Consider the following 25887-nt stretch of genomic DNA (forward strand, 5'->3'; position numbering starts at 1 on the left):
GCTAGGATCCATGGCGTCGTGCATTTTCCTCATCCCTCACGCCAGCGCGGATGCGTCCCTTGCAGCAGTCTCTAGAGGATCAGTGGGATCAGGCTACAGGTCGATGGGAGGATCGAATATCTCTCTCCCAGGCAGCGAAATCCTCCATTCCCTGGTGGACTCAACAGCGCAATCTGATGGTGGGAGTTCCTTTTCATCAGCCCCTCCCTGTACAATCCATAGTGACGGACGCGTCTCTCCAAGGCTGGGGGCGCACATGGGGCGCCTCCAGATACAGGAGAGGTGGTCGACCAAGGAGCAGTCTTACCACATCAACATGCTGGAGCTTCGAACAGTCCATCTAGCTCTGAAAGCTTTTCTGCCTGCCATAGAATCAGAGTCGGTGCTAGTCCAGACCGACAACACGACGACCATGTTCTACCTGAACAAACAGGGCGGAACCCGGTAGCGTCCCCTCTCCCTGAAGTCGCAGGCGATCTGGCACTGGCTGCTCGCCAGGAATCTCAGTGGTGTCAGTGCACCTGCCAGGCGAGCTAAACATCAAGGCAGACGCACTCAGCAGGCACTTCGAAGACCAGCCAGACTGGGTGCTGCACGACGAGGTGGTGGCAGACCTCTTCCATCGATGGGGTCGTCCGGAAATAGACCTTTTCGCAGACGACGTAAACGCAAAATGCCATGCCTTTGCGTCCAGATTCCATCGTTGATGGACTGGTCAGGGACCTTTGCTTACGCTTTTCCTCCTCTGTCCCTGATCCCGAAGGTGGTATCCAAGCTCCTCAGATCAGACATGACCATGATCCTTGTGGCTCCGGATTGGCCACGGTGTAGGAAGGTGGATATCTGACTATGGTTACCCCCAACTTTTTGCCTAGTGTTTTGCTGGTTTTTGACTGTTGGCCTGGGATCCTGCTATTCAGGACCCCAGGCCTCCTGCTCTCTCTGTAAAATGGACTCCATGTACCCTAGCTACATAACCAATTGGTACTGGGCCACCTTATCAGTCCCTGTACAGTGTACCTTAGGTATCCAGGGCATAGGTGTACCCAGGGCCTACCAGGGGCTGAAGCATGTATTATGCCACCCCTGGCTGGCCACCTAAAACTGACACAACTAGCTGCGAGACAGCTGGGGCAAGGTGGTGTAATCACCCTTTGCTATAGATATAGTATACCTATATCTAACCCCAAAATGGACACATATATTCCTATCAGTCACTCCTATGGCAGGCCTTATCAATCCTGAAGGTAGAATGCTTGGAATTATGTGAGGTGGTGCTCTGGCATGAGCTGAGCCCATCTGCAGCTTGCGGAACCCAGTCCTAATAGCTGTTCCATGATAACGCTATACCATATACTCTTAAGTGCATTATCAACCTCGCGGGTAAATGCTAACTCTGGTATAACATTATCAAAACATGTTGAGTAAGGTGTCATACGAATTGGAATACTACCCCCTCGCCAATTCTGGCGACGGGGGTAGCATTCCGCCCTTCTAGAGGGGCACGACATGTATGTAACTGTGAACCCCGGTTAAAGTTAACTCGAGCCTCAGCATCACAAAATGGATGCTGCCACCACAGACACAAGTCTGACCTCCTGCTGCTGGGAGTCCTTCCAGCGAGGGAGGCTTGGACAAAGGGTTTCCTGCCTTGGGAGGTGCTAGCACCACCCCAGGCAGGATTTTGTGTATTGGGTAGGACCGGCCTGAAAGGAATGAGACATGCCTGGGGCACACAAGGTGCCCTGTGCATACACCGGCTCAAACCAGTTGCCTGGGGCACCCCTGCCCCAGTTCTGGCGCGAAGCCAGACAAAGGATAGGGGGTGTAACCACCCCCCTTCCTGGTCCCACCCAGGGGAGGGACCTAGTCAGTAGTGCAGCCCCCTTTAGCAGGATAAAGGTAGGAGCTGGTCCCATTCCAAATTAGATTAATCCTGACTTGAAACTTTACAAGAAGAAACTCTGGACTTCGACGTTCTGCTCCACAGAAGACTGAAGAAATCTCCCTTGTGGGCAAGGAGTGTCCACCCTGCATCTGCAGGCACCATCAAGCGTCCAGCGGCTTCCCTTTGTCGTCTTCCCTCGAGGATCCAGACTTCAGAGCCCGACTGTAGGAGAGTAGGGTCTGCAATCCTATGATCACCCAGATTTTTGCTTTTTGCTTCACTGGTTTACGACTTTCCCTGGCTGTGGGCCTGCTAATCAGACCCACAGCCTAGCTGTTCTCTCTAATCCAAATTGTACCCAGGTACTGAATTGGCACTGGGCCCTCTCAAGTCCCTGTACCCAGGGCTGAGGTGCACCCAGAAGTCTCCCAGGGGCTGCAGCATGTATTATGCCACCCCTGGGCTGACTAACTAAACAGACACAACTGGCTGCACGGCAGCTGGGGCAAGGTGGTGTAATCACCCTTTGCTTTAGATATAGTATTCCTATATCTAAACCTAAATGGACACACAGATCTCCTATCAGTCACTCCTATGGCAGGCCTTAACAATCCTGAAGGCAGAGTGCTTGGAATCGTGTGAGATTGTGCTCTGGCATGAGCTGAGCCTGTCTGCGGCTTTCGGGATCCATCCCTTAGCCGTTTCCATGATATCGCATACCATATACTCTTAAGTGCATTATAATCCTCGCGGTTATATGCCAACTCTGGTATCGCTTTATCAAAACATGTCGAGTAAGGTGTCATACGAATTGGAATACTAACCCCTCGCCAATTCTGGCGACGGGGTTCGCATTCCACCCTTCTAGAGGGACACGACATGGATGTAACCTGTAACCTCGGTTAAAGTCAAACAAAGCCTTAGCTCCACAAAATGGATGCTGCCACCGAGACACAAGTCTGCCCTCCTGCTGCTGGGAGTCCTCCCAGAGCAGGAGGCAAGGACAAAGGGTTTCCTGCCAGGGGCGGTGCTAGCACCGTCCCAGACAGGATTTTGTGTATCCTAGGTAGGCAGGGCTTCAGAGGAAGGTGACTGCAAGTGGCACCCCGGTGCTCACTGTGCATAGGCCGGCTGAAACCAGTTCCAGGGGCACTCCAGCCCCTGGCCTGGGGAAAGCCCGCCAAAGGAGAGGGGTGTAACCACCCCCCTCCTAGTCCCACCCATAGGGCAGGACTTAGTCGCGTGCCAGCACCTTTTTGCAGGATAAAGGTAGGACCTGGCCCCCTTCCAAATCAGATCATCTTTGAATCCTGAAACTACTTTCCACGAAAGGAACTCAAGACTTCTTCCCAAGATTCTCCCTTGTGACTAAGGAGTAGTCACCCTGCAGCAGCAGGCACCATCCAAGCATCGCGGTTTGCTGTAAGTCTCTCCTCCGGATCAAGACTGCCCCAGCACGACGAGAACCGGCTTCCCTGGCACCTCTGACCTCAACCTACATCATCAGCCCAGCTGTGATCCGTGGGTGCGACGAGACCTCGAGGGACCGGCCATCTTCAAAACTGCACGACGATTGCCCAGCACGACTTCTGAGGAATCCTCACGTGAGTGCTTTGGGGCCCGAGAAGCCCCGACCCTGAGCAGCTCCAGCACCGAAGTCCAGCCCCCTTGCATCCACGAGATCTGCGTGGGGCCCTTCTGCTCTTTGCTGCTCACCGCTGCCCTCCTGACGACGAACTTCGACGACAACACTGCTGGTCTGGTTGCTCCAGACTGGCCCTTGCTCCCCTCCAACAGAGGAGCACCCCGGACCCTCCTGGTCCACTCAAGACGCCATTTTAGGTTCACCGCGTGGGCCTTGCATTTGCCAAGACTTGTTGCCCAATCCTGGGTCCAGCGACGTCGACAGCAAGAACCTTCATGGGACAGCTCGCACCTCCATCCTGGTCGCCGACAACGCCTCCTGGTCCGAGAGACTGCAGAGCCCAGCAGCGCCCACTCACCTGACTGCGGTGACTTCACCCGGTGCCATCCTGGTGCCCACTTAATCACTGGCTAGTGATTCAGAACTTGGTCCCCTCTGCTTTCAGGTCGTCTTCTTCCCTGATCCAGGCTTGGATCTCTTCGAACTTTTCTTCACTGGCCGCCTTGCCAGCAACTTCTTCTTCAGGCTCCTGGTCCGTCAACGTGGGTTTCCGACGCAACTTGAACCCTATGCAGCCGCAGCCCCTGGGCTAGGTAAATCCAGCACTCCGGTGCCCCAGCATAGTCCAACACTCCAAGTGTTCGGATCCACTCCCGTTTTCGTCCCAGCTAGTCGGGTTCGCCCGAGAACAGTAACTTTGTGAGTTCTAGCTTCCATAGACTTTTTCCCGCCTTACGCGTGAGAGTTCCCACTCTGCACGTGGCGTCCCTAGGCCTCCTGCTCCTAACCTGAGTGTTCAGTATTGTAGGCCTAGCGTTTCTAAAGTCTCTGAGAATCGTTACTTACCTGCTAGTAATTCGCATTCCACTTTTGTAGTATATGGTTTTTCGTGCCCCTAGGGCATTTGTGTAAATTGTGCGACTTAAAGTATTTTCGTAAGAGTTTTGTTGTGTGCTTAGCTCCCTGACTCATAAGAGTTCAGGGTAGACTTGTTATAAATAAATACACTTTATTTTCATAACAACTTGTGTCCTTTCACTGGGTGTTCAAGGGGTAATGTGATGGTAAAACAGCTGGCTTAACACGCCCTCTAGAGTCTTAGCCTTAGACTGCTCGTATCCATGCTACTAGGATAGCTGGTCTATAAGGTTGACTTACAACCACCAATCATCAATAAGGGTTGTTTGGACTGATACATAGTGATCACTAGAATAGTGAGCACTGCATATCAGGCCAACTTCTCACACCGACGAGACCCGGATTCCCGGACCTCTCCGACCTCAACTCACATCTGCAGCACAGCTGAGATCCGTGGGTGCGACGAGACACGTGGGACCGGCCATTTTGAAAGAACCTGCACTTCGCTTCCAGCACTACTCCCGAGGTAAACTCGACCAAGTGCTTTGGGGACTGAGAAGCCCCAGCCCCGAGCAGCTCCTGCACCGAAGACCAGCCCTCCAGCATCCACGAGATCTGCGTGGGGCCCTTCTGCTTGTTTGCTGCTTGACGCGTTGTCTGGTCACTTGCCGGCTGGCTAGTGGCCTCCTAGACGACGAACCTTGAAATCTTTGCTGCTGGTCTGGTTGCTCCAGACTGGCCCTTGCTCCCTTCCAAAAGAGGAGCACCCCGGACCCTCCTGGTCCACTCCAGACGCCGTTTCCACTCACCGTGTGGGTTGCCTTTGCCAAGGCCTGTTGACGCCGATTCCGGATCCAACACCGCCGACAGCGAAAGCCTGCGTGGGACAGCTCGTGCCTCGATCCTGGTCGTCGAAGACACCTCCTGGTCCACGTGGCTGCAGAGAAAAGCGTCCACTCTTCACCTGATCGCGACGACGACATCTGGTTCCCTCCTGGTTCCACCCTAGTCACTGGCTAGTGACTGTGAACATTGTCCCCTCTGCTTTCAGGTCTTCAGCATCCCTGATCCATCCCTGGATCACACCGGACATCTTCCTCCTGGTCGCCTGCAGCATCTTTTCTTTCAAGCTCCATTGACTTCAACGCGAGAACCCGACGCACTTTGACACCTATGCACCCGCAGCCCGTGGGTGAGGTAACGAGAGCATTTCGGTGCTCCAGGTTAGTTTAACTGTCCTAGTGTCCAGTTCCACAGTCGGTTTAGTCCTACCTAGTCAGGATTGTCCGTACTTACCTTTTACTTGAACTGTACTGTCCATAGACGTTGTTACGCATCTCGCGTGTGAGTTCACACTCTGCACACGCGTCCCGTGGGCCTCCTATTACTTACCTAAGGTGAAGATAGCGTAGTCCTAGCGAACCTACAGCCTCTGGACAGCTCCATTCTTACGATCGACTTTCACATTCCACTTACTTTGTATATGGTTTGTCGTGCCCCTAGTGCACCATTGTAATTTTGTGCAACTTATCGTATTTTTCCTAAGAGATTGTCATGTGATTATCCCTCTGACCTCATAAAGAGTTCAGAGGTGTTTGTTATTAATAAATATATTGTTTATTTTCGTAACAACCTGTGTGGTGTCCTTTCATCTGGTATTCAAGGGGTTATATTGTGGTAAAACAGCTGGCTTTTTATCAAAACAAGGGAGGAAGGAGAAATGATCAATAGATCAGCGGACACCGTTTACCACTCAGAGGAGTGGAAGGTCCAGTCACAGCGTGTGCCCGTATCAATGGTTACAACAAGGAAGGGTTGCTGAACTGTTCCTAAGCATGACTAAAGGAAAGAACTAACTGGCGTGACCAGAGGTGTAAGTGTAACACCCAAGGGCATCCATTTTGTTGGATGGATTGGCCTCACACACCCCGAAGGATGTCATGCTTCATCATCGGCGGTTGCTCCTCGTCGGGGAGGCGGTGCAATCCCCGACGGGCTCACCTCAAAGAGGGGCTCTTTGGCGGAGATCTTTTTTCCAACAGCCTTATGGTGAGGTGTGGGTGTGTGGGCAGGGGGGTATGTGGTAGTGGAACAGGGATAATTAAAATGTAGCTAAGGGTACCGGAATCAATTTTATTCTGGGGGTCCCTCGCTGCAAATAAAAAACAGGGGGCTAGCTTACTAGGAGTCAACGAGCATAGTCAGGTGAACCTAGATGGGGCTAGTGGTGAAGACGGTCGTCATGTTTCTCGCAGTGGGCAATAGTTACCCGCGATTCATCAGGACCTATAAAAGGTGATTTACAACATGCTGGTGTCATGTGTGAGTTTGTGTTTGTTTTACCTCTGTGGGGGTTGTCCTATGCCTAAACATAGAAAAGAGATAAAAACAATGATTAAACAATATGCAAAATACCAAGTAGGTCACGCCATGGGAAAGAACGGTGAGTAGTGTGGCATGCTGTAGGTGTACTTGTGATTCAAGTAACAATCAATGCATGCCTAAGTGATTACGTATGCCAAGCGTCACTAGTGTGGCACACAGCACAGTCACTGAATAGGTGAGGTGGATTGTTGTGAAATGGTTTAAAAGGTTAAAATATGCAGCAGTTATCCAGGCTTAAGTGTGCACCTGGGTTCATACCGTGTGTTGGCCTCAGTCACTAGAGTAGAAAACACCCATTCAAGCATCAAGGTGGTATTGGTGAACAGTTGCAAACACACACTGATTCTATAAGAACTTTAGTTCTAACACACTCATATTGCCCACTCACCTATTTACCAAGAACTACCAGCCACCAGAGGGGTCGGCGGGAAAAGGCATCAAGGATGAGTCCATAAGTCAAAAACTGGGGTAAAAGGTAGACAAACCGCCAGGTAATCATTAGTACGTGAGCAGTATCTAAAACCACAAGGAACTCCTAGTCTAAAGCCCTATCATCCCGCTGTACCACTCACCTCTAATCACTTGTGCCTTTGCTGCATGACCTACCCTTCTCCGCCGAGCTCGAGTAGATATGGGAGCTCGGCGAGAAGGGTCGAAACGCGCGTCTCCGCCTATCGGCGTGTCACGTGGTTTCCTGCCGATCACGGGGCGGCCATCTTAGACTGGAGGATCTATAGCGTTAGGGAGGCTATAATGTGTAATAGCGCATCACTAAACTATATTCAAGGCACCCGTTAGTAAGGGGATTAAGTCACGTAGGAGCAGGGTTACGCTCCAGTGTAAAAAACTGTGATGGGGCGAGTATCATACTGCATCGTGGTGTCGGACAGTGGAGTGGCGGCCATGTTGGAATGGGGTGACAGTGCCCATACCCCTGAGCCAGTCCACAGACCTAACGTGCTGTAGACGGATTCGTATTGAGTCTTAGAGTGTACACGCTATAGAGGTAAAATGTAAATGGCACATTAGTAATAGTAGTTGAGAAATGAAGGGTCGTCTGTTCCGAGTATGTGAACAGCCCCTGAGGTTTTGTGACATAAGTTCTGGTCATGGTGTTTGACAGTAGTGGGAAACCACATATTTGAGTGTGTGTTAAGTTCTCTAAGGGGTCTGAACCCAGTGGGGGGAGGTTAAATTACAGGTTGTAGCCTAATGCTGGTTGTGAGGCTACATGGCAACAATGTTATATGTTGGAATTCGGGTGGCTCACAGTGAGTGCCACGGGATGTCTTCATTGAGTCCCAGTCTGTCAGAGGATAGGCGATGGACCCATCTCTGTTCCTTCTGGAAGAGGGCACTCTTGGGGCAGTGAGGGCTGGACTCGAGTACCACCCACTTGACAGAGTCCTCGTCATGGCCTTGGTCTACATAATGTTTACACATCTTTGTATGTGTCTTTTTGCAACGAAAATTGCTACGATGCTCAATAATGCGGGTTTTGATGGGGCGGGTTGTCATTCCGACATAATGCAAACCACAAGGGCACGTGAGGAGGTATATACAGTGTGAGGTGTTGCAATTGGTATGGTGCCTCAACTCCCATGTGAAGGTCTCAGAGAGCTGTATAGTTTTAACTGTCATGGTGTATCGACAGACGCCACACATACCACAGGGATAGTGGCCTGTGACCGGGGGAAGATGCCACAGTGTCTGTTGGGTTTCCTTACTGGCCTTCTTAGGTCGGGTACTGATTAAAATATCCTTTAGGTTCTGTGACCTCTTGAAGGCGAACCTGGGGTCTTCCAGGGTCATGTCGCCTGTGTTCAATATTCCCCAGTGGTGTTTGATTGTCTTCCTGATTTGGTTAGACAAGGGGGTGAACGTTGTCACACATGTGATGGGTTGGTTCTCAGTCGGGGCCTTTTCCCGGCGTTCAAGCAGTGCCTCGCGATTGTTATTCCTAGCCCGTTTCTTAGCTCTCAGAACATCGCTTTTAGGATAACCCCTGTCAAGAAGGTTCCTAGACAAGATTGTGGATTCCTTTTTATAGTCACGCACATCACTGCAATTGCGCCTTATACGCAAGAATTGCCCAAAGGGCAAATTGGTGCGCAGGGCCTTCGGATGGTGGCTTTTATAGTGCAGGAGACTGTTGCGGTCGGTGGGTTTTCGATACATGGTAGTGCCTACCGCCCCCTCGTCTAGTCTTATAGTTAAGTCCAGGAAAGCAATCTCCTTGGGTGATGAAGTCATGGTAAACTTCAGATGTGGGTTTAATGCATTGACCCACTCAAGGAAGGCTTCATGGGAACTTGTGGGCCCTTTCCACAAGATCAGGATGTCGTCAATAAAGCGTTTCCACAATTTGATGTTATTTCGGAAAGGATTGGACTCATGGTCTATGTGTGTACTTTCAAACTTGGCCATATACAAACAGGCTACCGAGGGAGCAAATGTACTGCCCATAGAGGTGCCTTGGGTCTGGTGGTAAAATTTGCCCTTAAATTCAAAATAGTTTTCTGTAAGCGCTAGGGTGGCGCATTCCATGATAAACGACTGTGGGGTGTTCGAATACCACCTTTCCAGGCCTAGTCTCTCCTCAATTACCTCTAGAGTGGCCCTTTGAGGAATGTTTGTGTAGAGGGCCTCCACATCTAGGGTAATTAATATATCAATCTCCTCAGCGTTCTGAACACTGTCCAGGATGCGTAACACGTCTGTGGTGTCCTGGATGTAGGAGGGAATGTTTTTGACGAGGGGTTGCAGAAAGTAGTCGCAAAATTGCGATAGGGGCTCCAGGACGGAGTCAATCCCTGAGACAATTGGTCTCCCTGGTACCGGTCTGGTTGCTTTGTGAATCTTGGGTAAGATGTAAAAATAGGGGACCCTAGGGTCCTTTTTGATCAGGAAGTCTGCCTCCTTTCTCGTGATCCATTGATCACACTCTGCGCTTGTAACCAGGCTCGTGATGGTAGTTAGCAAGCGTTGGGTAGGATCATTACTGATGGGAGTATAGTACTTTTGGTTGCCCAGTTGTCTGTTGCATTCTATCTCATAGTCTTTGGTGTTCATTAGAACCGTGGCGCCTCCTTTGTCTGCTTGTTTTATAGTGACCAGCGGATCATCAGCCAGTGATCTCAAAACTTTCATTTCATCCCTAGAGATGTTACAGTGTGGTGTGTGTCTGTTCAATTTAGAAATATCTTTCAGAACTGCTTGTTCGAATGTGAGCACCTCAGGGGGGACCATTCCATTGTGCGGCGTGAATGTAGATGGATTGTGTAGTCCAGAGTCTTCTATCGGTTCACAAGGTTTGCCTTCAAAAAAGGCTTTTAACCTAACTTTTCTGAAAAAGGACTTCAGTTCCCTAGTCTCTTGGAATTGATCTATCTTAGGAGTCGGAACAAAACCTAAACCTTTTTGTAGGACCTCCACTTCTTTCTGTGAGAGGAGACGGTCAGAGAGGTTGACTACCAGGCTTATTGTGGTCCTGATCGGCTCGTACTCCTCGTGTCCATCCCTTGTGGACGTGCTTCCTCCCACTGTACTCTCTTTTCCGGTGCGTTCCCTCTTTTTCGCCCTCGCCCTCTGCCCCAACCTCTGCCTAAAAAAGGAGGGTGTGTAGGGTTTTGAGGGGGGTAGAATGGAGGATATTGGGGGGCAAACGGGGGTTGGAAGTGGGGAAACTGGGGATATTGCCAGTAAGGGGGGGGCCCGGTAAGTGGTCCTTGGTTTGGATAGTTAGGGTAGTTTTGTTGCCCTCGGCCCCTTCCTCTTCTCGGTCTGGGCGGCATCTGTGCAGCACCATTTTCTCCACTACTATCGGAGCCGCTATTGGAGCCCCTTCTGGAGGAATTTGTACTGGAGTCGGAGTTATAGTCTGAATTATGGTTGGTCCCTGGGGGCACGTAGTCATCCTTTAGGTATGGATAGACCTTTTCCTTTGAGAATTTCTTGATGTCCTTTTGCAACAGCTGGCTTCACATGCCAAAAGAGTTTAGCCTAAGACTGCTTTGTCCATGCTACCATTAGGATAGCTGGTCTATAAGGTTGACTTACAACCAATCACCATAAGGGTTATTTGGACTGATACAAGGTGGTCACTAGAACTAGTGAACATCATATATCAGGCCAACTTCTCACACACGGCAGTGGTGGTACCCGGATGTGAGAAGTTGGCCTGATGTGCAGTGCTCACTATTCTAGTGATCACTATATATCAGTCCAAACAACCCTTATTGATGATTGGTTGTAAGTCAACCTTATAGACCAGCTATCCTAGTAGCATGGATACGAGCAGTCTAAGGCTAAGACTCTAGAGGGCGTGTTAAGCCAGCTGTTTTACCATCACATTACCCCTTGAACACCCAGTGAAAGGACACCACACAAGTGTTATGAAAATAAACAATGTATTTATTAGAATCACAACAACCCTGTACTCTTTATGAGGACAGGGTGCTAAGCACACAACAAAACTCTTACGAAAATACTTTTAAGTTAGCACGTTACACGAATGCCCGAGGGGCACGAAAAACCATATACTTTCAAAGTGGAATGCGAATTACTAGCAGGTAAGTAACGATTCTCAGAGGCTTTGGGATCGCTAGGACTGGACTACTGAACCTTTAGATTACTAGCAGGAGGCCTAGGGAACTCGGGTGCAGAGTGTGCACTCTCACGCGGGATGCGGGACAAAGTCTATGGAAGCTAGAAAAGGCAAAGTTAGTGTTCACGGGCGAACCCGACCTGGTAGGAAGAAAACGACAGTGGATCCTGACCCTAGGATAGTGAGGCTATGCTGGGACACCGAAGTGCCGAAGTTACCTAGCCCAGGGGCTGCAGCTGCATAGGTCTGAAAAGACGTCGGGGATCTCGTTGCCGGACCAGGAGCCTGGAAGAAGGAAGTTGCTGGCAGGCGACCAGTGAAGGAAAGTTCGTTGGATCCAAGCCTGGATCGAGGAAGAAGAAACCTGAAAGCAGAGGGGACCAAGTTCTTGAATCACTAGCCAGTGATTAAGTGGGCACCAGGATGGCACCGGGCGAAGTCACCGCAGTCAGGTGAGTGGGCGCTGCTGGGCTCTGCAGTCTCTCGGACCAGGAGGCGTTGTCGGCGACCAGGATGGAGGTGCGAGCTGTCCCACGGAGGATGAAGTCGTTGGCGTCGAAGTTACCCAGGATTGGGCAACAAGCCTTTGGCTAATTCAAGCCCACGCGGTGGACTCAAAATGGCGTCTTGAGTGGACCAGGAGGGTCCGGGGTGCTCCTCTTCTGGGAGGGAGCAAGGGCCAGTCTGGAGCAACCAGACCAGCAGCAGAAATGTCGTCGGGCGTCGTCAGGGAGGCCACAAGCCAACGGGCTAGTAGCCAAACAACGCGGTGAGCAGCGGAAAGCAGAAGGGCCCCACGCAGATCGTGGAGATGCTGGGGGGCTGCTCTTCGGTGCTGGAGCTGCTCAGGGTGGGGGCTTCTCGGACCCCAAAGCACTCACCAGGAATTCACTCGGCGGGCTTGCTGGAAAGAAGTCGTGCAGTCTTGCAGATGGCCGGTCCCTTGAGGTCTCGTCGCACCCACGGTTCTCAGCTGGGCTGTAGAGGTGGGTAGAGGTCAGAGGTGCCAGGGAAGCCGGTTCTCGTCGAGCTGGGCAGTCGGATTCCGGAGGAAGGACTTGCAGCAGACCGCAGTGTTCTTAGATGGTGCCTGCGGATGCAGGGTGACTACTCCTTAGTCACAAGGGAGAAATCTTAGGAAGAAGTCTTGAGTTCCTTTCGCAGAAAGTAGTTTCAGGATTCAAAGATGATCTGATTTGGAAGGGGGCCAGTCTCTACCTTTATCCTGTAAAAAGGGGCTGGCACGCGACTAAGTCCTGCCCTATGGGTGGGACTAGGAGGGGGGTGGTTACACCCACTTCCTTGGCGGGCTTTTCCCCAGCACAGGGTCTGGAGTGACCCTGGAACTGGTTCCAGCCAGCCTATGCACAGTGAGCACCGGGGTGCCACGTGCAGTCACCTTCCTCTAAAGCCCTGCCTACCTACAATACACAAAACCCTGTCTGGGACGGTGCTGGCACCGCCCCTGGCAGGAAACCCTTTGTCCTTATCTCCTGCTCTGGGAGGACTCCCAGCAGCAGGAGGGCAGACTTGTGTCTCGGTGGCAGCATCCATTTTGTGGATGCTAAGGCTCTGTCTGACTTTTAACCGGGTTATAGGTTACAGGCATGTCGTGTCCCTCTAGAAGGGTGGAATGCTAACCCCGTCGCCAGAATTGGCGAGGGGTTAGTATTCCAATTCGTATGACACCTTACTCGACATGTTTTGATAAAGCGATACCAGAGTTGGCACATAACCGCGAGGATTATAATGCACTTAAGAGTATATGGTATGCGATATCATGGAAACGGCTAAGGGATGGATCCCGAAAGCCGCAGACAGGCTCAGCTCGTGCCAGAGCACCATCTCACACGATTCCAAGCACTCTGCCTTCAGGATTGTTAAGGCCTGCCATAGGAGTGACTGATAGGAGATCTGTGTGTCCATTTTAGGGTTAGATATAGGTATACTATATCTAAAGCAAAGGGTGATTACACCACCTTGCCCCAGCTGTCAAGCAGCCAGTTGTGTCAGATTTGGATGGCCAGCCAGGGGTGGCATAATACATGCTTCAGCCCCTGGTAGGCCCTGGGTACACCTATGCCCTGGGTACCTAGGGTACACTGTACAGGGACTGATAAGGTGGCTCAGTATCCAATTTAGATATGTACCTAAGGTACATGGAATCCATTTTACAGAGAGAGCAGTAGGCCTGGGGTCCTGAACAGCAGGGCCTCAGGTCAACTAAGTCAGAAAACCAGCAAAACACCAGGCAAAAAGTTGGGGGCAACCATAGTCAGGGGTCAACCTTCCTACATAACCCCCCCCCCAAACGAAAGGAGATAAGGCTATCCTTGTCCAGGTAAGCCTATATTGCCTAAGTGGCCATTTAAGGAAGTACCAGCACTGGCATGGTTACCCCCTATGTCATGGTCCACTAAGCAATCCCTCACCCTAAGGGTGTCTGAGGGTCTCCACCATAGGGAATCTCTACCTGTGGTGTGTTTTGTCAAAGAAAAAGGCTGGTGCTGAAATGGAGTACTGAAGTGAGGCTCCACTAATTTTGGGCTCGGCTTCCTCCAATCATTTTCCACCATATAGGCCTTTCTTTCCAAGACTGAGTTGTTTTGGGCTCTCAGGGTCAACCTCTGGCTACCTACAGCTGGAGGTTGGGTCCCTCTGTTTGGCTTACTGGAGGGACAGGTCAGGTCTGGGGCCCTCAGGTCCCAAGTTTGGCTGTGCCCAACAGTGTCCATCTGTGGGAGGTCCCTAACTATTTTTAAGGGGGATCCCTCAGGAGTATGTTTTATTTTCACTTGGCTAGGACTACTAGCTTCAGTGCCCTTAATCTGCTGATTGGGAAATTCTTTTGGACAGGGGGCCCTTTGGGGTCCAACACTGGCCTCCCTGACCTCTACAGCCCTGGGCTGACTGAGGCAGGGTAGAGAGGGGCAGGTTACCTGCTCCAGACTGGGTCCCACTTTGGAAGGGTCCACTGACATCAGGGGTTCTGCCAGGCTAGGCCTGACTACCTCTGTGGCAGTTTCTTCACAAGGGGTCAGATCAGTTCCCTGAGGAGGCTGATCCTTTCCTAAAGTCTGGTGGGAGGGAGATTTCTCTTCCTCCTCAATACTCTCTGTCTGAGTGGAGTGATCCATAGTTTCAGGCTTCACAACACTGTCATCTGTCTGAGTTTGAGCTGTGGCCATCACAACTCTCCCAACCTTTTCAGGAGGGGGCTCAGTTTGGGTGTGGGCTGTGACCATCACAGCCTTGACAACCTGTTCTGGGAAGGAAGTTGTCTGAGATTGGGTTGTGACTGGCACAACCCTCCTGACCTGTTCAGGGAGGATATCTTGGACTGGGGCTGTGGCTACCACTGCCCCACTAACCTTACCATGGATGTTTACCATTCTAGAATGGGTTTCTTGCTCTACTTCAGCCCAGGCTGAGAGCTCTAAATCATTCCCCAGTAGGCAATCAACAGGCAAGTTTGGTGACACTGCCACTCTCTTGTGGCCAGTGACACCTCCCCAGCTGAGATTGACCACTGCCATGGGATGATCTCTGTACTCCATCAATATTGGTCACCTGGTATGTGGCACCAGGTAAAAGTTGCCTTGAGGGGACTAGACTCTCAGTCACCATAGTGATGCTAGCCCCTGTATCTCTATAGGCCTCAACTTTTATACCATTGATGAGGGGCTCCTGTCTGTACTTGCCCAAAGTGTTGGGACAAGTTGTGAAGTTGGCAAACCCCATGCCAGTCTCACAGACAAGAGTATCTAAGTTTGGGGACCTGGTTAGGCCAGAGTCCCCAGGAACTCCCAAAGTAAATGCACCCAAATTCTTGGGGGCACTCCCACCACCTGGGGGATTACTACTAGTAGTAACAGGAGGTTTGGGAATGTTACTTGGGGGTATGTTTTCCTTATTGTTATTCTTTGGGCAACTGCTGTCAGTTTTTAAATGACCCACCTGTTTACAGGGATAACAATAAGGCTTCTTCTGGTTGTTGGAAGGATTCTGGGACCCACCCCCCTCAGAGGATTTTTGGGGCCCTGATGTGGTTTGATCTGGAGATTTATTCCCACCCTTCTCTTGAGGCTTGGTTGATTCCTTTTTCTGGTCACCACCTTGGTTCTTGGGCCTAATCCTGGTTCTGACCCATTTGTCTGCCCTCTTACCCAATTCTTGTGGAGAGGTCAGATCAGAGTCTACCAGGTGCTGGTGTAATAACTGGTTCTGACAATTATTTAAGACTTGCTCTCTCATAATTAGATTATACAATCCCTTGAAATCAGTAACCTTACTACCCAGTAGCCAGCCTTCCAAAGCCTTAGTGGCACAATCAACAAAGTCTGACCAGTCCTGAGACTGAGTTTTCTGGGTGTCTCTGAACAGCAACCTGTACTGCTCAGTGGTTAAACCAAACCCATCAACCAGTGCATTTTTCAGGACCTGGTAATTGTTAGCATCCTCAACTCTAGTAGTGAGGAGCTTATCTCTACCTTTACCATCAAAGGAGAGCCACAGTATAGCTGCCCACTGACTCTGGGGAATGTTCTGCACAGTGCAGGCCCTCTCCAGAGCAGCCATCCATTTCTGGATGTCATCCCCTTGCTTGAAGGGGGGCACTATTTTAGTCAGGTGTTTAGTATCTAAACCCTTCTCTCTATCTCTTGGGAGATTGCTGCCACCAGTGGGAGCTAGCCCACTCATCTGCTGCTCTCTTGCCAGGGCAAGCTTCTCTTTGGCCAGGGCAATTTCTTCCCTTTCAATCCTCAGTTCAGCTTGTCTCATCCTAGCCTCATGCTCCTTTCTCTGAGGGGAAGTAAATCTCCTCTGTGGAGGATTCCTTCTCCCCTGAGAAGAGGCATTAGAGTGCAGAGATCTATTGGAGTCCCTAGAAAGAGATCTATCTCTCCTAACTCCAAGGTTAGGCCCACTTCGGGTTAGTACTGGGGGGCCCCCAGATCCTAGCCCAAGTAAGTCTAAGTTGGTCCTAGTTAGCCTTCTGACTACCTCAAGACCCTTGTCTACCTCATCCCCAGAGAGTACCTCCTCATCCTCCTCCTCAACTGCTGAATCAGTGTTGGGGAGGTCTGGATCCCCAGAGGTTCCCTCTAAGGCTGGCATGCTCTCATGTAACTGAGAGAGCTTTCTGGCATCATATGTCTCTAAGAGACCTATCAGAAAGGGAATGGTGGGGTTAGACCCCTGCTTCAGTTTCCTGGAGACACAGAGTTGCCTCATCTCCTGAAAATTGAGAGCTGCATATCTTGAAGTGACCTGTGGAGGGTCAACACTGACCAGGGGAGTCTCAGTAGAGTCCCCCTGAGTCGACATGCTTTTCTAGTGAGGTGTAAGTGGTGCACTTACCTACACTATATGTTTGCCTACTGATCCCTTGCTAGAGTTGTAGTTTAGGGTGTGCTAGGCCCTAGGAGCTACAACAGCTGGTTCAGTAGAACTCAGAGTATTCTAAGCTAAGTTATATGTACCTTTAGTACTTATGTGATCTTTCACAAGATATTCTTAGGGCATGTGTGGTAAAACAACAGCAAGCTCAAATCCCAACCGCTGCTCACCAATGTGAGAAGTTGGCCTGATGTGCAGTGCTCACTATTCTAGTGATCACTATATATCAGTCCAAACAACCCTTATTGATGATTGGTTGTAAGTCAACCTTATAGACCAGCTATCCTAGTAGCATGGATACGAGCAGTCTAAGGCTAAGACTCTAGAGGGCGTGTTAAGCCAGCTGTTTTACCATCACATTACCCCTTGAACACCCAGTGAAAGGACACCACACAAGTGTTATGAAAATAAACAATGTATTTATTAGAATCACAACAACCCTGTACTCTTTATGAGGACAGGGTGCTAAGCACACAACAAAACTCTTACGAAAATACTTTTAAGTTAGCACGTTACACGAATGCCCGAGGGGCACGAAAAACCATATACTTTCAAAGTGGAATGCGAATTACTAGCAGGTAAGTAACGATTCTCAGAGGCTTTGGGATCGCTAGGACTGGACTACTGAACCTTTAGATTACTAGCAGGAGGCCTAGGGAACTCGGGTGCAGAGTGTGCACTCTCACGCGGGATGCGGGACAAAGTCTATGGAAGCTAGAAAAGGCAAAGTTAGTGTTCACGGGCGAACCCGACCTGGTAGGAAGAAAACGACAGTGGATCCTGACCCTAGGATAGTGAGGCTATGCTGGGACACCGAAGTGCCGAAGTTACCTAGCCCAGGGGCTGCAGCTGCATAGGTCTGAAAAGACGTCGGGGATCTCGTTGCCGGACCAGGAGCCTGGAAGAAGGAAGTTGCTGGCAGGCGACCAGTGAAGGAAAGTTCGTTGGATCCAAGCCTGGATCGAGGAAGAAGAAACCTGAAAGCAGAGGGGACCAAGTTCTTGAATCACTAGCCAGTGATTAAGTGGGCACCAGGATGGCACCGGGCGAAGTCACCGCAGTCAGGTGAGTGGGCGCTGCTGGGCTCTGCAGTCTCTCGGACCAGGAGGCGTTGTCGGCGACCAGGATGGAGGTGCGAGCTGTCCCACGGAGGATGAAGTCGTTGGCGTCGAAGTTACCCAGGATTGGGCAACAAGCCTTTGGCTAATTCAAGCCCACGCGGTGGACTCAAAATGGCGTCTTGAGTGGACCAGGAGGGTCCGGGGTGCTCCTCTTCTGGGAGGGAGCAAGGGCCAGTCTGGAGCAACCAGACCAGCAGCAGAAATGTCGTCGGGCGTCGTCAGGGAGGCCACAAGCCAACGGGCTAGTAGCCAAACAACGCGGTGAGCAGCGGAAAGCAGAAGGGCCCCACGCAGATCGTGGAGATGCTGGGGGGCTGCTCTTCGGTGCTGGAGCTGCTCAGGGTGGGGGCTTCTCGGACCCCAAAGCACTCACCAGGAATTCACTCGGCGGGCTTGCTGGAAAGAAGTCGTGCAGTCTTGCAGATGGCCGGTCCCTTGAGGTCTCGTCGCACCCACGGTTCTCAGCTGGGCTGTAGAGGTGGGTAGAGGTCAGAGGTGCCAGGGAAGCCGGTTCTCGTCGAGCTGGGCAGTCGGATTCCGGAGGAAGGACTTGCAGCAGACCGCAGTGTTCTTAGATGGTGCCTGCGGATGCAGGGTGACTACTCCTTAGTCACAAGGGAGAAATCTTAGGAAGAAGTCTTGAGTTCCTTTCGCAGAAAGTAGTTTCAGGATTCAAAGATGATCTGATTTGGAAGGGGGCCAGTCTCTACCTTTATCCTGTAAAAAGGGGCTGGCACGCGACTAAGTCCTGCCCTATGGGTGGGACTAGGAGGGGGGTGGTTACACCCACTTCCTTGGCGGGCTTTTCCCCAGCACAGGGTCTGGAGTGACCCTGGAACTGGTTCCAGCCAGCCTATGCACAGTGAGCACCGGGGTGCCACGTGCAGTCACCTTCCTCTAAAGCCCTGCCTACCTACAATACACAAAACCCTGTCTGGGACGGTGCTGGCACCGCCCCTGGCAGGAAACCCTTTGTCCTTATCTCCTGCTCTGGGAGGACTCCCAGCAGCAGGAGGGCAGACTTGTGTCTCGGTGGCAGCATCCATTTTGTGGATGCTAAGGCTCTGTCTGACTTTTAACCGGGTTATAGGTTACAGGCATGTCGTGTCCCTCTAGAAGGGTGGAATGCTAACCCCGTCGCCAGAATTGGCGAGGGGTTAGTATTCCAATTCGTATGACACCTTACTCGACATGTTTTGATAAAGCGATACCAGAGTTGGCACATAACCGCGAGGATTATAATGCACTTAAGAGTATATGGTATGCGATATCATGGAAACGGCTAAGGGATGGATCCCGAAAGCCGCAGACAGGCTCAGCTCGTGCCAGAGCACCATCTCACACGATTCCAAGCACTCTGCCTTCAGGATTGTTAAGGCCTGCCATAGGAGTGACTGATAGGAGATCTGTGTGTCCATTTTAGGGTTAGATATAGGTATACTATATCTAAAGCAAAGGGTGATTACACCACCTTGCCCCAGCTGTCAAGCAGCCAGTTGTGTCAGATTTGGATGGCCAGCCAGGGGTGGCATAATACATGCTTCAGCCCCTGGTAGGCCCTGGGTACACCTATGCCCTGGGTACCTAGGGTACACTGTACAGGGACTGATAAGGTGGCTCAGTATCCAATTTAGATATGTACCTAAGGTACATGGAATCCATTTTACAGAGAGAGCAGTAGGCCTGGGGTCCTGAACAGCAGGGCCTCAGGTCAACTAAGTCAGAAAACCAGCAAAACACCAGGCAAAAAGTTGGGGGCAACCATAGTCAGGGGTCAACCTTCCTACACCGGACCTTCTTCATCTGTCTGTACTTCCACACAAGAGGTTACCCTGCAGGCCGGACCTTCTGTCCAAGGGGGGGGGGGGGGGGGGATTCTTCATCCCATTCTTCCCTCCCTGAACTTAACAGCATGGCTCCTGAGGTCCTCCAATACGGACATTTGAATCTGCCTCCTGATTGTATGCATATATTGAGAGAAGCCAAAAGGCCCTTCACAAGAACGTCTTGCGCGTTTAAGTGGAAGAGGTTTTTTCTTTGGTGTAGGGATCGTCACCTGAATCTGACCAAGGGCCAGGAGGATGTTATTCTCCCTTACCTCCTACACTTGGCAAGATCTCGTCTTAAGTTACGGCCTATAGGAAGTCTCCTACGCAGCCATCCTTTTTCCAGATGCAAGTGGTTAAGGACGACTTACAGGGGCTAAAGAAAGTTTACCCCCCTGTTCGAAGCCCTTCTCCTCCTTGGGAGCTTAATTTGGTATTGTCCAAACTGATGGGTCCCCCCTTTGAACCTATACATCGGGCTTCCCTTCAACATTTGTCCTGGAAGGCAGCCTTTCTGGTTGCCATTACATCGGCTCGCAGACTCAGCGAGATCCAGGCACTGTGCACCAATGAGCCTTACACTGTGTTCCATCACAACAGAGTAGTGCTAAGGGCCCATCCTTCTTTTCTCCCGAAGGTGGTGTCTGATTTTCACATCAATCAGTCCATTTCCTTACCGTCTTTCTTTCCTAATCCTGCATCCCCAGCTGAGCAGGTTCTTCACTCTCTAGACCTCAAGAGGGTACTTAAATTTTACCTTATTAGTACTAAAGGTATAAGAAAGACAGACCAGTTATTTGTCAACTATGCCGCCATGAGAACAGGGTTTTCTGCAGTGAAAAGATCCATTTCTAGATGGATTGTATCCTGTATCATCATGGCGTACCAGCTGGCGAAAAGGCCCTTACCTTTACCTCCCAAAGCGCATTCCACCAGGGGCAAAGCGGCCACAGTGGCTTTCTTGCATGACGTCCCTATGTCGGAAATTTGCAAGGCTGCGACCTGAAAATCAGTTCATACCTTTACGAGGCACTACTGCCTAGAATCTGATTCCAGGGCTGATGCTCAAGTAGGTCCAGGCCTCTTTGAGGCATCTGTTTGGATAGGGCTCTATCCTACCTTGGGTTTTTGACCGAGCGTTCTTATCAGTATTTTCCTTTGCCCGAAGGGAGATGAGGTGAGGCTCGCTTTTCTATTCTAATGCTTATGACTATTGATGAGGATCCCCTGGAAGAGAAAGATTAGTTACTTACTTGTAATCCTAGTTCTCTTCCAGCGGTATCCTCATCAAAGTCATAAGCAACCCTCCCGCCTCCCCGGACAAAGGATTGCTGTTTGTTTGGAGATATAGTTAGCCTATGTTCCATGGTTTATTCAGTCTCCGCAAAGAACAGACCTGACTGTCTCCCCTGGGGCATGATGGGAAGCTGGGGTTCAGGAGTGCCTTAAAGGCAGTGTCAGTTTGCTGCTATGCAGCTACAGGTTAGCTGTTCAGTCTTTTTAGCTGGGTGTTTGCAATGCAGCCTGGGAGCTTTCTATGCTTTCAGTGGTTTATGAGAATTTCTACTGTTTTTTGAGCATTAAAACAGTTTCTAAACAAGCTTTGCTGTTGTTTCTCATGTTTCTAATGCATTTCTTTCATGTATAATGGAAATTCTTTACTGCATATTCAGCTCTGATGTTTATTTGGCTGCAATTGCTTATTTGTATATATAGATGCTTATATATATATATATATATATATATATATATATATATATATATATAGTTATATATATATATATATATATATATATATATATATATATATATATATATATATATATATATATATATATATATATATATATATGGGGCACATATCATTTAGTGTTTCCGGGGTCCCGCGCATGGGCGGGAATATTCTAATGCTTATGACTTTGATGAGGATACCCCTGGAAGAGAACTAGGATTACAGGTAAGTAACTAATCCTTACTTACCAGTAGGAGTAGTTTTGCAGCTTGAAGAGTTTTCTGGAGTCACATGTGCCCCACCCATCTCCCCTCAGAAGAGAAATGCAAACGGGTGGAAGAAAAGATCATGTTAATGGGAAACAAAGATCTAAAGACAAGAAAATTGAAAACCTACTCTATTTTACCACGGAAGTAGGAAGGAAAAGGGAAAAAAGAATCAGAAGATGGCTACCACGCACAGGAACTTCGGGTGCGCCTTCTGGCGCTAAAAATGGGACGGTCAAGTCAAGTCAAAATGTTAAGTTTATTTAGATCATTGATCTCTAAACCACAAGGAATACACATTTATTTTAAAATTATAAAAATAATTACTAAAACCACATATCGTTTCCATATGTACTTATGATGTTCCATATCCTCCATCATAGTTAAAACCAATTTCATACAGCAATAAAATACATTCCAACATCCTACGGGTAGATCGAATTCATTAAAACCTGTTTTCAAATATTAAAAAATAAAACTTAATTCTCCATTCTTCATTACTTGATCTAATACTCAAAAATGGGATGGACCTAGCACCAAATGGGGGCCGATGCCCCACAGAGGAAAAGAAAAAGGAAACCGACAATTCCGGATGCAACCACTAGATGGTGGGAAAATGCACTACCTTTGAATCAAGAAAACTCTTCAAGCTGCAAAACTACTCCTACTGGTAAGTAACCATTTTTTTGTTGGTACTGAAGGTAAGTAACTTGTTTGTCTTGTCATATTTAATTGTTCCACATACATTTAACAAATATTGGCAGGCATGTTCGCCTGCAGAGGATATGTACATTGTCACATTTAGTCAGAAGGTATCCCCAACAAAGATTCTCAGCTGATACCAGACACCTGTTATCAGGTACTTAAATGCCTTCAACTCTCATCCTCTTGCTATCTTTTAAGTATTTAATGTGTTTCCAGACCCAAGGTATACAATGTCCTGTAATTGTGCATGTAGCGTTGGTCTGTCCTGCTCTAATAGCAGAATTCAACAGACTTTCAGTGTGTGAGAGTTTGTACACTTTTAGTGCACATGTTTGACCAGTATTTCTTTTCCCTAGATTGCTTGGGCTTTGAACAAAGGTGTGAAAATGTCCTACAAGCAATTCTGGGATGCTGAATTGGGTGTTACCTACATACCTTGGGAGAAGGTGAAGTTGGATGACTTAAAAAGCTTCGCTGAAGGGGGCATGATTGATCAAGAGACTATAAATCCTGGTAAGAGGCTTTAATGGACTTTTAAATGTCCTTACTACTCTTTGACCCCAAATGTGCAAGTCTGTGTTCTTTCTGTTAATGTAGATATTCCTCATTTTATATTGTATAATCTTCAACACAAAAAAAGCTTTTAGTAGTAGACTTGGTAGCCTTCCCTCTCTACCTTTTTTGGATTGACCGTGCCTTGATCTGAAAACAACTTCCTAAAACCTTAATTTGAGAGCAGCACAAACATGTCTCATCGAAAAAATGCATTTAGTTTTATTTTTTGTGTGAAAACTCTTTAAACTGCACACACCTCTCCATTTACCAAGGTAGTTCATTCGCTGATGGTATTTTTCCGAAACCAGAAACCATTATACCAGTTACCAGTAAAACGAATCCTGCCTCCTAATCCTCCTGGACCTATCATCAGCCTTTGACACAGTCCAACATAAGTCTCCTGGACTTTCTTGAACACAGAATGTGTTTTTCAGGTGCTGTCCTTAAGTTTCCACAATATTTCACTTTGAATTAAGTATAATAAGGTGTCCATCCAACGAAACGTGAACAAACAAACTTAATAATGAGGGTCTTATCATAGTTCCCTAGCTACTTGACTGACTATTGGTAACGCGACTAAGTATCTTTGCTGCTAACGTAAACACATATATACGATCCTCCATGAGGATAGGTCCTCTGAAATAATCTGCGGGAACGGAATTCGAAGCGAAGTAGCCACTTTCACAACAGAACTTTGAATGCTGATCCAAAAGGATCTCTTCGACCATGCCCGCTGAGCCGTCCACATTCTCGGCGTATATTTTGAGAACATTGGAGCCTTGAGAAAGTCACAGTGGTGACGAAATGCGTGTTGGCTATTTCCCGTGTTCTTTACAACAAGGACTGGACTACCATTCACATTGTGAAAAAAGCTTTAAGAATGTATTAACAAATTATCATGCGCTAGTCCTTGCAACCTTGTGTTATTACGAAATAAATCATTTAATGAATGATCAACTGACTATATCCTCTGTCTTTCCTGTAATAGGAGGAATCTCTCCTCATCTTTGTGCTTTTCGGTGGATGGACAACTTATTATATTTAATTCAATGTGAAATATTATGACTGCCAGGTTTTTTTTGCATACGTGTCTTGCAAGTCACTTGTGTTTCTTGTGTTACTGATACCTTAGGTAGTGGGCTATCCTACCCTTAGTGGCACCAATTGTACTTGCTTGTGTTTAGATTATTTTTTAACATCAACCTTACTAGGCCATCTTTTAATCTGGTATGGGGTGCGACCTTGTATCCACCACTACCTCGCCTGTGTTTTTTGCTGTCCTTAAGTGGTTTGCCTCTTTCCCAGACAACCAAACTAAAGAATCTAGATTAACCAATCACTGTCCACGACCTCCCTGGTCATCCTGGGAGTCCCTCAAGGTTCCTCCGTATTACCTACCCTCTTCAATCTATTCATGGAACCCGTAATCGAAATTCTGAAACCCTCCAATGTTCATTACCACATGTATGCGGATGATACCCAACTATACCTAAAATTATCATCCTCGGATGATATCCGGCCACTCAACACAACTTTGCAAAAAACCCACAACTGGCTAACAAAAAAAACACCTCAAACTAAATGCACTTAAAACTTTCTCTTAATTTCCCCACCACAAAGACACGGCAACATAGAAAACTGGATGACACACTTAACAGCCTTCAACTGCACACCACACATCATAGATTCCACAAGATCACTGGAAATAACACTAAACAGGAATCTCGCCATGCAGGAACACATCAGCACAGCCACCAGAGGAACACACTTTCATATGAACATTCTTAGAAAACTAAAACTCTTCCTCAACGATGACGACTTAAAAACAGCTGTACAAGCTCTAGTGATACCCAGAATAGACTATGGGATTACAACCATAAGTGGTTTACCGAGATCCAGTCTGGCTCCACTACGAGCCTCACTCAACGCGGCTGCAAGACTCACCACCGGCTCCAAAAAGAACCACCACATCAACCCTGATCTAAAGGCACTGAACTGGCTCCCTTATGAGGCAAGATCACAACTAAAAATTGCCTGCATGGCACATAAAGCCCTGCACTTCAACACACCAAAGTATCTATCCAATAAACTGGAATTATCAGGGTGTAGCAGAACTTTGAGAAGCACCAACACATTGCTACTGAAACCACAAAAATGTCGGGGGGGGGGGGAAACCTACAATTGCATCTTTTCAGGCCTAGCACCTAGGATCTGGAACGCCCTGCCCGTCAATTAGAATTAGCCCTTCAATCTCCTCTTTCAAAAAAGAAGTGAAGCTACTTCTAATGAACAAAACTCTCCCCTGATCCCAGTTCTGGAGTGAGCTGGGTACCACCCAGACTCTGCTCACCTACCAGGATCTGTGATGAATGAACGCTAAGTGAGAATGACTAAATCAGGGGTCTCCAACCTTTTGTGTAGTCAGAGCTACTTATGGCCAGTGAAAATCGTCGTGAGCTACTGAACCCGAAGCAACTTGCGCATTTTTCAGAGAGACCCCACACGCCTAGTTTCATTGACTTTAAGCCTAATTTCATCAGAGCCCATACTGTGGTTTGAATAAAATACCCAAGACAGGCCTGACTTAAGAGTTCCCTAGAACACCAAAAGTAATGACTTTGGATTTGTGACGCTTCAAGACATTTCAATTAATAGGTCGAAAATTAAGGTCGCAAATTTCAGAGACACTGCTAACGAGTACCAATTACAAAACGATAAAGTAGTACTATCACAAAATTAGCTGCAATACACCATATAATTTGTCTTTTTTTCTGCATGATTTTGTCAAACTTGCTGCATAATTTGGTCCCCCAGTGCCACATAATACCCATGGCCCTGAACCATGACTTAACAGTCATGCCCCCTCAATGCCATACCCCTCTACTCTCCTCCCCCCCCCC

At 48.8% G+C, this 25887-nt stretch overlaps 1 protein-coding gene across 3 annotated transcripts in view; it reads left to right on the forward strand.

The window, feature by feature from the left end:
* SCAF8 (SR-related CTD associated factor 8) overlaps window positions 1-25887 on the forward strand; it is a 1826711-nt gene that overhangs the window by 724034 nt on the left and 1076790 nt on the right. For all 3 annotated transcript variants that reach the window (XR_013596231.1, XR_013596230.1, XM_078649179.1), the window contains exon 16: window positions 22789-22945. Coding sequence is in view for 1 of the 3 variants with exons in the window: in XM_078649179.1 (XP_078505305.1) it covers window positions 22789-22945 (157 nt within the window). In the remaining 2 variants the exon portion in view is untranslated. The remainder of the gene's footprint in view (window positions 1-22788; window positions 22946-25887) is intronic.

This window comes from Lissotriton helveticus, chromosome 6, assembly GCF_964261635.1.
Source record: "Lissotriton helveticus chromosome 6, aLisHel1.1, whole genome shotgun sequence".
In the NCBI taxonomy this organism is placed as follows: Eukaryota; Metazoa; Chordata; class Amphibia; order Caudata; family Salamandridae; genus Lissotriton; species Lissotriton helveticus.